At 45.3% G+C, this 16,468-nt stretch overlaps 1 protein-coding gene across 4 annotated transcripts in view; it reads left to right on the top strand.

Annotated features, from left to right (window-relative positions):
* NRAP (nebulin related anchoring protein) overlaps positions 1-16,468 on the top strand; it is a 78,880-nt gene that overhangs the window by 40,623 nt on the left and 21,789 nt on the right. For 3 of the 4 annotated variants that reach the window (XM_008051143.2, XM_008051142.1, XM_021709143.1), the window contains 10 exons: positions 653-751; positions 1,851-1,955; positions 3,153-3,260; positions 5,070-5,381; positions 6,575-6,679; positions 9,145-9,243; positions 10,817-10,921; positions 11,688-11,795; positions 12,338-12,451; positions 14,351-14,548. In XM_008051143.2, coding sequence (XP_008049334.1) covers positions 653-751; positions 1,851-1,955; positions 3,153-3,260; positions 5,070-5,381; positions 6,575-6,679; positions 9,145-9,243; positions 10,817-10,921; positions 11,688-11,795; positions 12,338-12,451; positions 14,351-14,548 — 1,353 coding nt within the window. The remainder of the gene's footprint in view (positions 1-652; positions 752-1,850; positions 1,956-3,152; positions 3,261-5,069; positions 5,382-6,574; positions 6,680-9,144; positions 9,244-10,816; positions 10,922-11,687; positions 11,796-12,337; positions 12,452-14,350; positions 14,549-16,468) is intronic. The other variant, XM_021709144.1, reaches the window with a different exon arrangement.

The following is a 16,468-nucleotide window of genomic DNA, read 5'->3' as shown; positions in this document are numbered from 1 at the left end:
TTAAGAAACTATAACAGCGAATCTTACCTGACTGCAGACGTTCTTTTGGGGGCTCTTGGTATTTCCCCTTCCTTAAAGCTGATGCTTCTTCAATAATCATGATAACATCATGGATCATGGCAATGGCTATGTACTAAACAGTGTGCCAGGGACTTGACTCACACATAAAGCATGTCATTGAAGCTTTCACTCCATCCCACAGTGGGGAAGCTTCTACGATTGTCCCTGTTGTACATTCAAAGCAAAGAAGGCTCAGATTAAGTGATGTGTGCAATGCCATGTAGCTGGAAAGAGGTGGAAGTGAGATTTGAACCTGTCTTCATGGTTGTAAAGTCTAAGTTTCTTCCACCTCACCTTCCTATGTCAGATCTAGATGTATAAGTGGATATATCCCAGAGTATATGGTGAAATACAGGATTTATTGAAGGGAAAAAATTAAATTTCACATTCAGTAATAGCAATGCAAACAAACTCACTGGAGCAAGTCGTCTCAGGGCTGTGTGGTTCTGTTCAAGCTGTAGCATCAACTGGAACACATCCCCCCAAGGACATGCCTGAGCCACAGAAAGCATGCATGTGGAAGTGTGCTTATGTAGGATGGTAGGGGTTAGACCAGTCCTGATGCTGCGGGGTCCCTTTTCTTTGGACACAGAAGAACTACCGGCAGAGAGTTGGTGAGCTGAAGTTCACCAGTGTGGCTGACAGCTCGCAGATGGAGCATGCCAAGAGGAGCCAGGAACTGCAGAGCGGGGTAAGTCCCGGACTGCCCTTTCTCCACCAAGCTGCTGTGTCATGTGTCCAGAAATCTTCAGGGACAACAGCAGGTGCTGCCCAGGCATTATCCAGGAGCCAAAGAGACTTCCCTTTAAATAAGCTGGGCCCAGTTTTCTGCAAGCTGCCAGGCTGTTTCTGGAAGTGAGCGCCAGGCCCCCTGCTTCGTCCACCACACTTCGCCCCAGTGATTAAGGATACAAGCAGGATTGACTTCAGCCCTTCTTGCTTTCAGTATCCCTTAGTTCCTTTCTCCTTCTTCTGTCTCTTATCAAAGACTCTGTAATTTTGGAGCCAGCAGAGAATCATCTTTGAGGAGGACAAGATTTGCTTTTGGGGAGTTGCAGATCATGCCCACTTGAACTCAAATATGAGACCAGACAGTGAGGTACTATTAAGAGATTAGTGCTCAACACCGAGCAGGGGCCATTACTGCCATCTGGTCACAGGCTTTCTAGCTTTCCTTCCTAAAGGTTCAGGAACACCTGCCAGAAAGTGTTCTATCAACATAACTCAGAGTCAAGAGAAGCCATGGTTTGGAAACTCAAGTTGGGGGTGGGGAGGAAGAGGAGAGAGAATGAGAAGGGTGCTAGGTGTGCCCTACAAATGTCCATGCATACTCACTTTCCCAGTGTCAGTACCTACAAATACATTAAGGTTAATAATGAACGTGCAGGAGGCAGAGTATGCGTCTTATTTTTCCCACCTGGGAGTCTGTGTTGATAGGGACCCTCTCTCTGTGGGGCATTTTTTTATGGCTGTGGACAGTGTAGACAGCTGCAGCTCAGAGAGGTTGATGCCACCTCAAGGGACAGGCATGAAAAGGGGAGTCTTCAGGTTGGTTCCGGCCACATATCTCCCCAGCTCCTCTATGCTGCTGCTTCCGCTTCTCCATCAACTCTATTGCCTTAACCTCAGTTACTATATTCTGCCACCCAGAGTCTGACCTGGTGGGTTTCATAGTGGATTCTCTATGCAAGTCAGAGAAGTGCCAAGCAGACACAGAGACATCACGGAGGATGCCACCTCACCATCCCACCCCTGCCGCCTGCTCCTGACTCAGTGCTCTCTCCCGACAGGTGGCCTATAAGGCAGGAAATGAGCAATCTGTCCATCAGTACACCATCCACAAAGATGAGCCTGTCTTCCTGCAGGCCCGAGCCAATGCTGCAAACCTCAGTGAGGTATAGCGAGGGGGAGTGGGTGGTGTGGGCTCCCCTCTCCTGTGTGTACGGTCACCTGGTAAACAAAGCCCACCAGCCATATTGTAGTGTCTGTGTCACTAAGTGAGCTTACATACTTCTAATCGTTCTAAACATAGCTCACCCAGCAGATTTGGCTCCTGGTCAGTGTTTCAGAAGGAGAGGAGGGCAACTTTTCATAGGAATGAGCTGGTGGAGGGCTTGAGCCACTGAATATCTCCTGGGGTAGGAGGCGGTGGTTATTCTGGGGACCAGAGTTGAAACAGAGGAAGAGTAGTGGCAGGGGTGGGGGGTGGGATGAGTCAGAGAGCTCAGATGTTAGCTCCAGACTGCCTGGGTTTGATCTTTAGTTCTACCACCTACTAAGTGTGTGACCTTGGCAAATTCTTTACTCTCAGTTGTCTCATTGGTAAAATGAGGCTAATACCAGTCCCCTCCTCACTGGGTTGCTATGAGGCTTTAATGAGTTACAAACATGAAGCACTTGAAGGCGTGTGCACAGTGGTAGCTTTTAGACATGAAAGTCTTCATAGTCCTAACTTTCCCCTTCTCTGTGTCTCTTAAGGAGGGGGTCTTTCTTGGCTCTCTCTGCTCAACTCCCAGGGTTTGGGGTCCTGATCTGACTCCCAAATAGATGGGGTAGAGAATTAGAAGGAGAAATAGAGGCCAAATTGATTCACACAGAGAAAGGGAAGGGAGCCTTCCAGAAGAAAGATCTCGGAATCTGGTGGTAGAGACAAGAGAGGGAATGGGAGGAGCAAAGAAAAGACCCAGGTGGACTAGAAGCTTGGGGTAGGGGGTGAGGGATCAAGAAAGAGAGAAGAATACAGCTGGGACCACTGCTGGCCAGGTGGGTTATGTGGACAGAGATAGAAAACAGACTTCAAAAATATTGCTATGGCTGTGCAGTGTTATTCCACTTGGGCATGTCTTTGAGACATCCATGGAGACTCTCAATGTTTTTCATGGCTTCTGGAGTTCAAGTTCTGCTTCCTTTGATCGAGGTCTTAAGGCAAGAGCAAGAAGCCCTTGCTATATTAAGGTTACATGGTTTTCATGGCTCGCAGGTTTTCTATAGAAGGATGTAATTAACACTGCCTTTCTGGAATGGTCATTGCAGAGCCTGGAGAAACCTTCTCACATGAGAACTCTCTCACCTTCTCTCTTAAATCCCCTTAGAAACTGTATAAGAGCAGCTGGGAAGACCAGAAGGCAAAAGGGTTTGAGCTACGTCTTGACTCCTTGACCTTCTTGGCAGCCAAAGCCAAGAGGGACCTGGCTAGTGAGGTGAGTCAGTCTCCAACCTGTACAAGAGACCATGGAACCTTTCCCTTTTATGTCTGGAAGAGTCTGAAACTGTCTGGGCAAGTTCCTAACCTTCCTGAACCTCAAGGTGTCATTTGTAAAAATAGGGACCTTAACAATCATCTTGCAATGCGATTATCATGGCAGTGCTTTTATAACTGCTTGCCACACACTGATTTTCAGTTAATGGTTATTATTAATATTGGTAGCAAGAGTAATAATCCAGATTCCTCACTTTACAGGTAAACTGATACCCGGAAACATTCCATGACTTTCTAAAGGTGTTAAAGCCTGTTAGAAGTTAAGAGTCCAGGCTCTGGTGTCAAATAGACCTTGGATGAAATGTCAACTCTATCATCTACTAACACTGTTACTTCAGGCAGGTTTTTTAACCTTCAAAATCTCAGTTAACTTGCTGGCAAATTGGAAAGCAGCTATGAGGAAATAAATTGGTTTGTATTAAGTATTTTATAGTCGAATGTAATCTGTTATGGGCTTGACTTGAGATAAGGAGCCTGGGCTAGAATTTAAGTCAAACTCTGCTTCCTTCATCGAGAAAGTCCTGCTTTTAAAAAAAAATCAGCTGAACCAAATAGTGGCATTATCCTGTGGTTGATTTATATTCTGACATAAATGCCTTACGTCATTGTCAGTTGGTAGCATTCTATGAACTCGCTGTGGTCTGTGGATGCACTTTGAGTTGCACAGGTTTATTCAATGTTTAGTTTATAATAAGTCTTTAATAAATAGTGGCATATATTGATATTGCGATCATTGGCAAAGATGAGAGTAGAGCTCAAGTCTTCTAATGGCCACAGTAATGACAGTGTTGAAAATAATGCCAAACACTGGTGCCTTGTGACAGTTTCCAAAGCTTTTCATATTTATTCTTTCTTCCAGTCCTCATTACTCATGTCCTAGTGTTGTTTTTCAAGCAACATGCTCACTTTTTGCTTTCCATCCTCCCAGATATTTATATGTATCTTAGTTGTCCTTTAATTTGAGCTCCTTTTCAAAACATCAGTTATACTTTGGCTAATCCATGCCCTTTGCATTTCATGGCTGCATTTTATTTATTTATTTTTATTTTTGTTTTTGAATTGGAGTCTCACTCTGTCACCCAGCCTGGAGTGCAGTGGCACACTCCTGGCCGCTGCAGCCTCGACCTTCTGCGCGCCGGCGATACTTCCGCCTCAGTCTTCCAAGTAGCTGGAACTACAGGCACGCGCTACCATGCTCGGCTAATTTTTTTTATTTATTGTAGAGACGAGGTCTCGCAAAGTTGCCCAGGTGGGTCTCGAACCCGTGGGCTCAGGCAATCCACTTGCCTCAGCCTCCCAAAGTGCTGGGATTACAGGCTGAGCCACCAAGCCCAGCCTACTACTTTTTATTTAAAATGTTCTCACTATTATTAAAAATATTTTAAGGTGACTTTTATGGAAAACAACAGGCCACTTAAAAATAAATCTAGAAATACTGATCTCAAATAACTAGCGGAAACATGGAATTTCACTGGAAAATTGGTAAAGACTGCTATTATAGCTGAGCATTTGTTTTAGCCCTGAGCATTCCAGCAGCCGAGGTGAAAGAGGAAATAATGAGTACTAATATTGTCTTTCACTGTTTGATGAAAGGAAGTATATCATTTGTTCAAAAAAGGCAAACTTTTTATGACTCTGATTCTCACAGGATTCTGTCAAATGGCTTTGTTTTAATGCATGCCTGTGATTTGATGTGTAATAATTCCTTTGGGGGATTCTAATGTACCCCTGCTCTATCCTTCTTATGTAGGTGAAGTATAAGGAGGATTATGAGAGGTCCAGAGGGAAACTCATTGGGGCAAAGGGTGCACAAGGGGATTCGCAGATGATCCACTCGCTGCAGATGTCCAAGCTGCAGAGTGAACTGGAATACAAGAAGGGATTCGAGGACACCAAATCTCAGTGCCATGTGTCCCTGGACATGGCCTACCTCGTGCATGCCCGGAAAGCTCAGCACTTGGCCACGGACATAGGCTACAAGACGGCATCGCGTCACTTTACGGCCTTGCCTACAGACATGAAGGTGGAATGGGCCAAGAAGGCATATGGCTTACAGAGCGATGTAAGCTGTGTGTGTGTGTGTGTGTGTGTGTGTGTGTGTGTGTGTGTGTGTGTGTGGTGGGCGTGCTAGTGCTGATGCAAGTGTTTCCCCAAGTCCTTCAACTCAACAGTTTATGCTTATTGGATACCTGTTTCTGGTTCCCTAAGTAGAAACACTTTAGCCTCCTAGTGGTTTAACTTTTATTCCTACTATGCCCATTTCAGATTCTGTACTAACAAACTGAAAAATCATAGAGTTACTTTTCCTTCTTGGGATTCTGGCCTCTATATGCTTTTCAAGTTTCTTTTTATTGCCAGGGGGAACATGTATTTGTGACATTCTTAGCTGTGACCTACTGTGGGAGAGCATCACTGGTAACTCAATCCAACTTTTAGTCATCTCCATTTTTGGAACGAGCTGCTTGCTAATCTTCCACACTCCTTCCTCTTCCTCCTTGTATTCCCCACCTGGTCCTGTTTTCTTTCTGACTTCAGTGGACTCCTGCATAAGAATGTGGGTGAAATGAAAAGTCAGGTCAACTGCAGCCAGACTGTTACAGACAGGGTGTGTGTGTGCTGTGAGTGTGTGTGTGTGTGTGTGTGTGTGTGCAAACACACCCTTCCTGGTAGAGCTGTTTCATGATGGATAGATGGCATACTAGTTCTAGAGAAATGTCCATTTAAATGGCTTTCCATTAAAACTACTCGTTCAATGGCAAGTAAAGAAATGAGAAGAAAATCCCCTGCTCCCTGCCGAGATGGGTAGGAAGGAATTGGCACTGTGGGAAGCCTCGGATGTCTTATGAAATTCCCTCAAATAGCTCCCACCTGGGTTCTGTTGTGAATTCTCATTTTCTCCTCCACCGCATGTCATTTTAAACAAGGAAACTGATAATGCAGACAATGAAGACATGCTTCTTTCTGAGGTAGACACGCGTCTGTAATGAGGGGCAAGGTTGGTGTGGCCCCTCCCGCGCCACCCCGATAGTGTTGGGTGGGACCTAAAGCCACCATCCCAAGGGATGGCTCCAATTACAGAGGAAATTAATTTACATTTTGGAGCCCTACCTGTGACTATGCAGAAATGGATAAGACAAAAGTGGCATCTAATTTGACTCAGCTGGCACCCAGGCTGCATCGGGGGCCGTTAATAGCCCTTTAAATGTCTGTGCACCAACAATGGCCTGCTTTTTTTTCCTCCTTCTCCTTTGTCAGAACCAATACAGGGCAGATGTGAAGTGGATGAAAGGCACGGGCTGGGTCGCCACCGGGTCATTAAATGTGGAGCAGGCGAAGAAGGCAGGAGAACTCATTAGTGAGGTGAGATTTCCTGACAGCCCGTAACAGGCCTGGCTGCATTAGGCGTGCGGTGTTTCTGTATAAAATTAAAATAATTTCCACTCAAAAGGCAAAGAAAAAGGCAAAGCTACATGAAAGGCCTCAAAACCCAGACTAGGGCTGGTAATTAGAGGGAAACCACATACCAAACACACACCAGTAGGGGCCCATAGAGCCCTGGCAAAAACAAAGTGGGTGACAAATGATATTATGAATAATAATGACAATCAAACGGAGCTCAATTGCTACCCACCAACTTACCTTTTTAATGAAGCAACACAGGAGAGATGATGAAAAGATACATTTATTACACCCGGGAAGCCCTTTGGTGACTTTAGGCACTTTTTCTTCCTCTCTCGTTCTGCCACAGTGTAAACAGTTTTTGAATATTCATGTGGTGGCTAACACGTGACATGATTTTTGGAGGAAGGTGTCTCACTTATATTACTCACTCCTGCCTGGCTGCCTGGCATTGCCACTCGTAAAAAGAACCATTTCCTCACGTTTTAGTACAGTTTCATTGAGTAGCTCTTTCAGAGCTTCTAACCTCAGCACTATTGACATTCTGATCATTCTTTGTCATGGGTGCTATCCTGTGCCTTGTAGAATGCTCAGCAGCTTCCCTGGCTTCCACCCACTAACTGCCAGTAGTACCCTCTGCCCAGTTGTGACAAAAATGTCTCCAAATATTGCCAAATGTCCCCTAGGGCGTGGAATTGTCCCTGATAGAGAGTCACGGAGCTAGGCTCACAGGAGACTGAACACCATCAGACAATTCACATCTGCCTCGCTTCAATCCTGTCTGGGGAGGGCCTTGCTCAGAAGACAAGTGAGCATTTGCTTGGTTGCCTTCAGAGTAGCCCAGTCTTTCTGGACTTTCCTGGGTGCGGATGGGACCATAATGGCCATAGCCCCAAGGACATTAGTGATGGCAACGAGCCTCCTGGAGGCTTTTTAAAGCAGACTTTCTTATTGGATGCACAGTTAAAACAGAAAGGCACCTGCCCAGCATTGATATTTTCCCATGGGAGGGCAGTCTAGTTACCTGATATATTGCAGAGTTGATTTCAAAAGTGGCCTCACTCTGATTGGTCTAATTTTTAGGGAACTTGGTTAACACAGAAGACCTTGGGAACTCAGTGGGACAGTACTGACCTAATTTGTTCAGTCTAGGTTAAAGAGAGGCCCTCCTGGGATGATGGTCATGAAAAATGGGAGCAAACATTCAGATTTAAGGATTCATGATCCCAAACTCTCGATGTTGGGCCCACTCATAAAAATAAATGGAGAATAAAGACCACACATGTGCGCGCGTGCGTGCGCGCGCGCGCACACACACACACACACACACACACACACACACACACACACACACAAATCCCTATGGTCTAAAGCAAGTATTAGCAAACTTTTTCTGTAAAGGACCAGATAGCAGATGTTTTCGGCTCTGCAGGTCACATGGTCTCTGTCACAACTAGCTGGAAAACTGCTATAGACAATAGGTAAATGAATAAACATGGCCCTTTTCCAATAAAACTTTATTGACAAAAACAGGTGGCAAACCAGATTTGGCTGGATACAGAGCTATGTCTTTTTAAGACAACTTAGTAAACAAAAATTCAACCAGATAAATTAGGTGTTTATAAAATAATTATTTGATTTGAGAAAACATTAACTCCATGGTTCCACTAAAATGACAATTGTTTCAGTCCCCTGGAAATGTTCTTTGGAATTGATTTAAGCATGATTTAATCAATTAAGTAGAAAGAATTAATTTAAGCATGATTTTCAGAATACTTCAAAATTGGGTACCTAGGTCTCTGCCAGCATTTAAGTTTTTTTTTTTTTCTTGCTATTTTGATGTCTTTCAAACTATATGGTGATTCCTTTCAATAATAGCACCCCTTTTCTGGTTATCATAATATTTTAAATAATTATTTCATGTGTTACCTGAACAAGGGTCTAAAGTGATTGGATAGTATATACTCACTGCCTGTTAAATGCAAGAGTTTTGACTGTGATAGCGTCTGCCAAGTTTTTTTGTGGAAGGAAAAAAGAAAGTTTAAATGGATAAATGGAACTCTGAATGCTCTTTCTTGCTTAGAAGACCCAAACTAAGATATGTAAACTGCTACAAAGTATTTGAAGCCTATAAAAAGAACCCTTTCCTAAGTGTGTGTATCCTACAGTATTTTACTGGTATAACCTAATTTTGAGATGTTTTCTTTGCACCAGGTAGAAATACTTTAATGTTAATTGACATGAGGTTATTCTTAAATTGAAACAAATATTAACCTGAAGGCACCCAGGATATAAAGATGGAGGAAGCAGAATAATAATTATGTTCACAAATTCACTCTAATCTCAAGCAACCTATGATTTTCTCTTTCAAATGGCATGAAAGAGCAGCACAAAATTCACAGCTTTGATCTTTTTCTGCTCAACAGAAGAAGTACCGTCAGCATCCAGATGCTTTGAAGTTTACCAGTATTAAAGACACTCCGGAGATGGTCCAGGCCAGAATTAGTTATACCCAAGCAGTGGATGTAAGTGATAATGTATATACATTATGACTCTAAGAGTGGGCTCTTCTTTCAACACTGCGATTGAAGCGGAGGGGTTCTTGGGCTTGCTCCTTCTGTTGTCCTAAGGATGAAGGCACTCCTTGTCCTTTGCTGAGGCTCCCCTTAGCGGGGGTGCTTCCTCGTTAGGATGCAAATAGGGTGTTACTGTACTTAGGATGCCAAGTGGGGCTCCACCCCCCCACTGCCCCAGGAAGCGCTCTTTCCTTTCCATTTGCATGTCTTGCAGATCTGTCAGTGGTGAGGCCTTTTCCCCCCTCTCCTTTTGCTTGAACACATTGTTTTCAGAACTGAGCGAAATTCTTGGTAATTGGAATACCGAAGCCATGGTTAGGGATCTTTAGGACCCAATGGCAAGAATTGCTCTCTGAACTCCCCAGAGACTTTGAAAATGATTTGGGTCTGATTTATAGACACTAGACTAACTTGCAAGTCAATTCCCATATTCCCTTTAGGATGCGGTACCAAGGTTTTATCCTTTGCCCTCCCAATACAGGGTTCACTGGGGACTAAAGTGAATGATGGGTCTTGTAAAAATTCACTTTAGGACATAGATTAACCCTGTTTTGCTGATTCTATCGAGAGACGCTCACAGACAGACCTTTGTGCAGGGCAGGTTCTGCTTTTAAATCGCTTCAAACCATTCAACTTTCCACGAGGAAAATGTACAAACCTTGCTGAGAGGGGTTCCTAAATGACCTTCCTTCTCAGTTGAGCAAACTATTCTGGTTGTGCTTAATTCGGCAGGCATTCCAAAACGACCTGAGTGCTGGTCAGGATATGTAATGGGATTATTACAAGCTGACAGATTTAGGAATTTAGAATTCCTTGATCGTCAGCCCACAGGAATCAAATTAATTCTGAGAAACACAAGAACTTCTGTACAAAGAAAAACAAAACCTTTTGCTTCCTTACCCTAACCAACTCTAGGGGGCACTGCTGTGATACGTAGAAACTTGGACACAGCTGATAAGATTTGGGATGGAAAAACCTGACTTGGAAACTTTCTCTGGTGGCAGATGCCAACTGATGTGTCACTGCTAACTCCTAAGATTTCATAAAACCAAATCAGAGTTCTGGGTGAATAGAGCCCCAGACCCACTCAGGAGACCTTTCTTAGGGCAAGGATGGGGAGCAAATGAGGACAGAGGTGGAAGGTAAAAACCTTACCTGTGGAAGTGCCGTCTTCTTCTTTCATGCCTTCTGCATCTTGATATTTCACAACTTATAGTTAATAATCAAATTATCAGATATTAACTAGGCCTCACTTTCTCGTTTGACTACGAGTGGAGCGTTCACTGAAGGGAAAGTTTCGGCTTGTCATGTTCTGAGCTAGGAAGTAGGGTTCACGAGAGAATGACATGCATGTCACCGTGCTAGCTGTGAAATCTGGGTGGAGGCAGGGCTCCTGTGATCATGTCTCTCTACACGGAGGTAGCAGCTGTAGCACCTTAGTCTCTTGGAGTGCGACTTGACTGATGGCTGCGTGAGGAGGGAGGAGTTCTGGCTTTAATGCAAAACCTTTCTCCATCCACAGAGGTTGTACAGGGAACAAGGAGAAAACATAAAGCATCATTACACACAGACTGCTGACCTCCCTGAAGTCCTGCTGGCCAAGCTGAATGCCATGAATATCAGCGAGGTAAGACTGACTGAAGAAGTACTGGCTTTAATGATGGGAGACCAGGGGTAGCTTCATGTGGGTGCACATGATGCCCTGTGCTCAGAAGGGCTCCATGCTGGTTTAATGCTCTGCTGTCACCACCTTGAAATGCTATGTTTTTGAACAAGGGACCTCACATTTTCATTTGTACTTGGCCCTGCAAATTATAGAGCTGAGTGTTGCAGAAGAGTCCAGCTCATTTGAAAGAATGAGGCTAGGAAAACTGTCTGCCTAGTACAAACAGCATTGGTACTGGAGGAGCTGGAAAGTGGGACCATCAGAATATAGCTGAGTATATTCAGTGGCTGTGCCTTGGAAAGACTTGGGCTAAACTCCTCTCCTCCATAATCTCTGTTGGCACCAATGCTCACCATGCCTGTTCTTTGCTAGAGATATTGAACTTTTCTTTATCTTACATAAAGTTCCATGCAAATAAAATTTCATGCCCTCTTCTTCCGGTCAACTTGCTGCCCAGAAAAACCTGGGTCTGCCTACTCCAAAACTCTTGCTTTTAGCCCCTTCTCTCTATTCTTCTACCCACCCACCTACCCACTCCCACCTACCTCCAAGGTTGGCAGGAGGTAGGAGCCATCTCTGGTAGGGGTTTGCTAAACCACAGTGATCTCTAACCCCAACATGGGGGAAAAAAACCTCACAACAAACCAGATCTCTCTTTGGGTAAACCAGAATTTAGGAAACCACCAGGTTATGTGAAGGTCTTTATTTATGCACATCTTCCTGCCAGACACGTTATAAAGAATCCTGGAGCAAACTTCGAGATGGTGGATATAAACTGAGGTTGGATGCCATTCCATTCCAAGCAGCAAAGGCTTCTGGTGAAATCATAAGTGATGTAAGCGTTTGCCCCCATTACCACAACAATGTTTAATACTAGCCAGTTTTCACTGCTTTTTGCCCCTGACTCTCACCTTCTTTTGCCTGTGGATACCGTCCTCTCCTCTCCGAACTGGCTGCGTTAGGGCAATCAGATAATGACCAGCAAGAAAGAACACATTTCACAACAAAAAATTCCCTAGCCTGGGGTACAAAGCCAAATGCTGGACTGTAAACACAGCCCCTGGGCAGATGAAATGCACCCTCCACCAAGGTGCTCATAAACCAAGTCCACGTGCAGAGACTGCTAACAATGCACCCAGCTTCTTCCAGCGCAGGCCGCCCACGTGCTACCTCATCCTGCCATTTCATTTCCCAGCCCTTTAGTCATTGGGAGTCTTGCATATGAAAGAATAGACCTTTTGACGACTCCTGCGCATTTTCTTTTAACTCACCCAGTTACTGTCAAAAGAACAAAACATTTTCACCCAATACCCACCTCTTCCATTCTGTGTCCCTTGTCCCCGAGCTGTTACTCTCTCCCGCTCTCTTCCTCTTTAGTACAAATACAAAGAGGCATTTGAGAAAATGAAAGGACAGATGCTTGGCTCCCGGAGCTTGGAAGATGATATCAGCCTTGCACATTCAGTGCATGCGACCTCGCTACAGAGTGATGTAAGTGGGGGGAGATGCGCTGGGAGCCGGGGGGAGCCCCCAACCTGACGATGCTCACGGCACAGCAAACTAACATCATTTGTCTTTCTGGATGTGGATATTGGTTATGTGGTTCGCTAACTTGCTATGTGGCACTGTTAAATCACTAGTCCCTCTGGGCTTCAGCTTCTTCCTCTGTAAAAAAGGAGGTGCTGAGCTAACTGACCCCTAATTCCCTTCTGAGCTGGCCATTCTATGATTTTGACCAGAGGCTGCAAATGAGGGCCTGGGGGCTGGCTGTGGCCTCCAGAGTGGTTATGTTTGGTCTGCAGAGTGAATTAACTGCAGACCCTTAAAAACGAAAAAAATTTAAATACAAGTTTTAGGCTTCTGACCAGGAACTAGACTTGGCTTCCTGAAGGCTACATGTGGTTGAAGTGGAGTCCCAACAGCTCCATTGAGGAAGTTCTATGCTCTCCTGGTCCTGCAGCCACCACCCTCCTCACTTGTGCTTTGCTTATTGTTGCTGCCTGCCTGGCCCCTGCAGGCATCTGTGTTTGCCACCACCCTCCTGCTGTTGATTGTGATCCTCTAGTGGTTGGGACATGTGCATAGCTGCTGTCTCCTGGCACATATGTGTTGGCTAATGTCATTGATGAAATCTGTATCTAGCAATTTACTGAGGACGAGCACTTTTAGATGCAATATCTCATTTAACTGTCAGACGATCTCCAGGGACTCTATCTCGTTGTTCAACCTCATTTTCTGATCAGGAAATTGAGACTCTGAGTGATTCAATCCCTTGCTGAATATCAGTTAGATAGGGGCAGAGCTAGGCCCTGGAACCAGCTCAACCTCTACACTCTTTCCATAGATTCATATGTTCTCTGCCATTTTGTTTTCTGTCTCAGTTTCCCCATTTCTAACATTTTTCCCCCTTTTTGTCCTGAATTGCTGAGTATGGTGTTGGACGAGAATTGTCCTTGGCCTTAGGCTAGGAGTGAGGGAAGGATGAGTGAAAGTGGAAGTGGGAGATGAGGGAGAGGTGGCTGAAGCAATGGGAAGGCAATGGAAGGACAAAGAAGGAGAAAGAAGAGGCAGTAATTCCGTATCTGATTCCCAAGAATGCCAAGAGTGAGTTTCTCAGACCTTTAAACATGGCTCCTCCAGGACTGTAGTGGAGCTGGTGGTCTGGAATAGATCTCCCCCTTCCTCTCTCAGGATGGGGATTCTGGGGCTATTTCAATGGCACTATTTGCAGTGGGACCATCAGAGAGAATAACTGCAGTGCAATTGTTCCAGGTAGGCCTAGAGGATGTTCCTGGCAGGACCAAGCTCCTCTCTTGCAGGGACTGGCCTAATAAGCAGGGCTCATCTCCAGGCCCTCCACCACTCTCCATTTCCAGCTTCTGGAGGTCACCGATCTGGACGAAGAAGGCCCAACCCCAAGTCCTGGCTCTCCAAGCATCTACCTCACTGCCCAAGTCTAATGCTTTGAAGAAACTTCCTAAACTAGTGTGAGAGGAGAATCCCTGGTGTCTGAACTTTAATGGGTGACGGGGAAAAAATATGGTGGGTGGGGAGCCATGCATCTTCTGGCCTCTGGAAAATGAGAAGATCTAAGGACTTGAGCAAGGGAATCACTGACATTATATCTGTTCCTCAAACTTCTGTATTTTCCCCAAATGGGGAACCATGGGCCTTCATCATCTAGATCAGTGACCTCCAGGAGCTGAGGATGGTGAGTGGTGGAGGACCTGGACATGATTCCTGCTTACTAGGCCAGTCCCTGCAAGAAAGGAGCCTAGTTCTGCCAGGAACAACCCCCGAGGGACAACTACATTGCAGTTGCTCTTGCTGAAGGTCCCGCTGCAAAACAGTGGCTTTGAAATAGCTGCTGTTATCTTTCTGCCCCTCTAGGTGAATTACAAGAAAGGCTTTGAACACTCAAAAGCACAGTTCCATCTGCCGTTGGACATGGCTGCCCTGGTGCATGCCAAGAAGGCTCAGACCCTGGCCAGTGACCAGGACTACAAACATCCACTGCCCCAGTACACTTCCTTGGCAGAAGACCTGAGGCTGAGCTGTGCCAAGAAAGCTCACAAATTGCAGAGCGAGGTAAGAAGACCTGGCCTGTCTCTCGGGGCCCTTCTCTTCTTGGATTTGGCCATGAGACGGTGACCTGCAGGCTCCTGTTGGCTCAGTGAAGCCTCCAGTGGATAGGAATCGTAAACCTGGGTCCTCTTTTGAAACACAGTCTGAGAGTTCCTGCACGGCCCTGAAGCACAGTTACACAAATCTAACTATAACAGCCACCATCTACGGAGTATTTTTGCTGCATCCTAAGCATTGTATTTTATGCTAGATATCCTTTAATTTTCACAATAACCCCATATTGATAGTATCGATTTCTATTTTGCAGAGAAATTACAGCAAGGTGGAAATAAATTAAATAGCTTGCCCAAGATCACACGACCGCACATGAGAAATGGGAGTGCTGGGATTTGAACCTGAGGTCAATCTTGAGATGCCCTCAAGGTTCATGGTTTTATATGTTCAAGATTTACCTAGGTATTGCCTCTAGTCTCAAGTTGCACAGAGGATTACTTGTGGTGTTCTATGCACTCCTGTGCCACTCCTCTCCTGAGGGGGCTAAGATCTGCTGGAACCTTCAGGGGAAGGAGAGTGTTGCAGGGAGGACCAGGAAACCAGGGCTCCAGAGACTCTTACTGAGTCCTTTCAAGGAGTCTTCATGCTCCTCTGACATGCATTTCTTTTCTTCTCTGCCCCACCCCCCACCCCCAGCAACTCAGGCTTTTATTCCATAGCTGTAGAATGTAGAAGCAAAAACATGGTTCACAAATGAACTTCTTACCGGGTGGGAGGTGAGGGGGTTAGCATATAGGATTTTTTTTTAAATAAAGGGGTTGAACACTAAAAGTGAGGGGAGGAATATTCATTTCTTTTCTGTGAATGGGCAGAGATTTCCCAGAATTCGGATCATGTTCCCAGTTTTTTTTACCCCTTTTCCATCTGATGTTTCCTGTCATGGATGCTGAGGGGTATGTCATTTTGTATGGGAAGCATATTATAACGAGGTCAGAGGTTCTTCAGAGGTCGAGTGAGCTGCTATTTTGGATCCTATCAGCTTTAGCTAATGTAGGCAAGAGGGGAACTTCTGTCTTCAGGCCTTTTTCTTTCTTAAAGAGGAGCAGGGTTAGGTTGGGTTAGAAATTCAGCTATGACATGCGTTTCTAACTCCTGATGGCTGGGAGGCCCGGGAGGATCAGGAAGTATGGGAGGATTTCCTCACTCCCAAGGAGACACAGTATGTTCTTCCCAGAGGCAGCAGCACCCAGTTTGGTGTTCACCTTATTTCCCAGCTTGCTGGGTTTCCATGCCGTGAAATTCACAGGTAACTGGCCAGTGTAGGAAAAGAAAACACCGCACAGAACCTCTTTCCTGGTCTAGCAGTGCCTGCGAGTCGTGCGGCACTCAGATCTGGGTATGTGTCGTCTGTTTGGATTTTCCACCTGTGTACAGCATTTACTGAATGACATAAACTGTCAGGAACCCGAGAGCAGCTGTAGGAACGAGGGAGCTGCCATGCTCCTCTCGGCCCGCTTGTCACTTGGAGCTGGGGCCCTCGCTTGCCCTGCCTCTGGTTGTGATAGCGATTAGAGGCACCCAGGAGGTGCCTCGCTGGCTGAAGGGGAGTGAATTTGGGGACTCTTTAAACTGTCAGCCTGAATCACTCAGGTACATACACTCACCCCCACCCACACAGACAGGCCTTTGCCAGATTATTTTGGATTCATGTATTAGTTCTTTTCTTAAGCCATGATTAATTAATGCCACCTGCTGCTGCTGGGTTTTGTTTCAGAAGACCCATAGACCATTTCCACATTTGCCCCGAGACGACTGGCTTTCTAACCACAATCCGCTCCTGCGTTTATTTTTTGATAGCCCACATAAAATAAAAATTTGTCTAGCGTCTCTTTAACAGCTACTCAGAGACAAGTGACAGCAGAATTATTT

The sequence above is a fragment of the Carlito syrichta genome, unplaced genomic scaffold (genome assembly GCF_000164805.1).
Source record: "Carlito syrichta isolate Samal-C Ts95f unplaced genomic scaffold, Tarsius_syrichta-2.0.1 Scaffold167470, whole genome shotgun sequence".
NCBI lineage: Eukaryota > Metazoa > Chordata > Mammalia > Primates > Tarsiidae > Carlito > Carlito syrichta.
The sequence above is the reverse complement of the archived record's forward strand: the minus strand, read 5'-3'. Positions and strand labels throughout refer to the sequence as shown.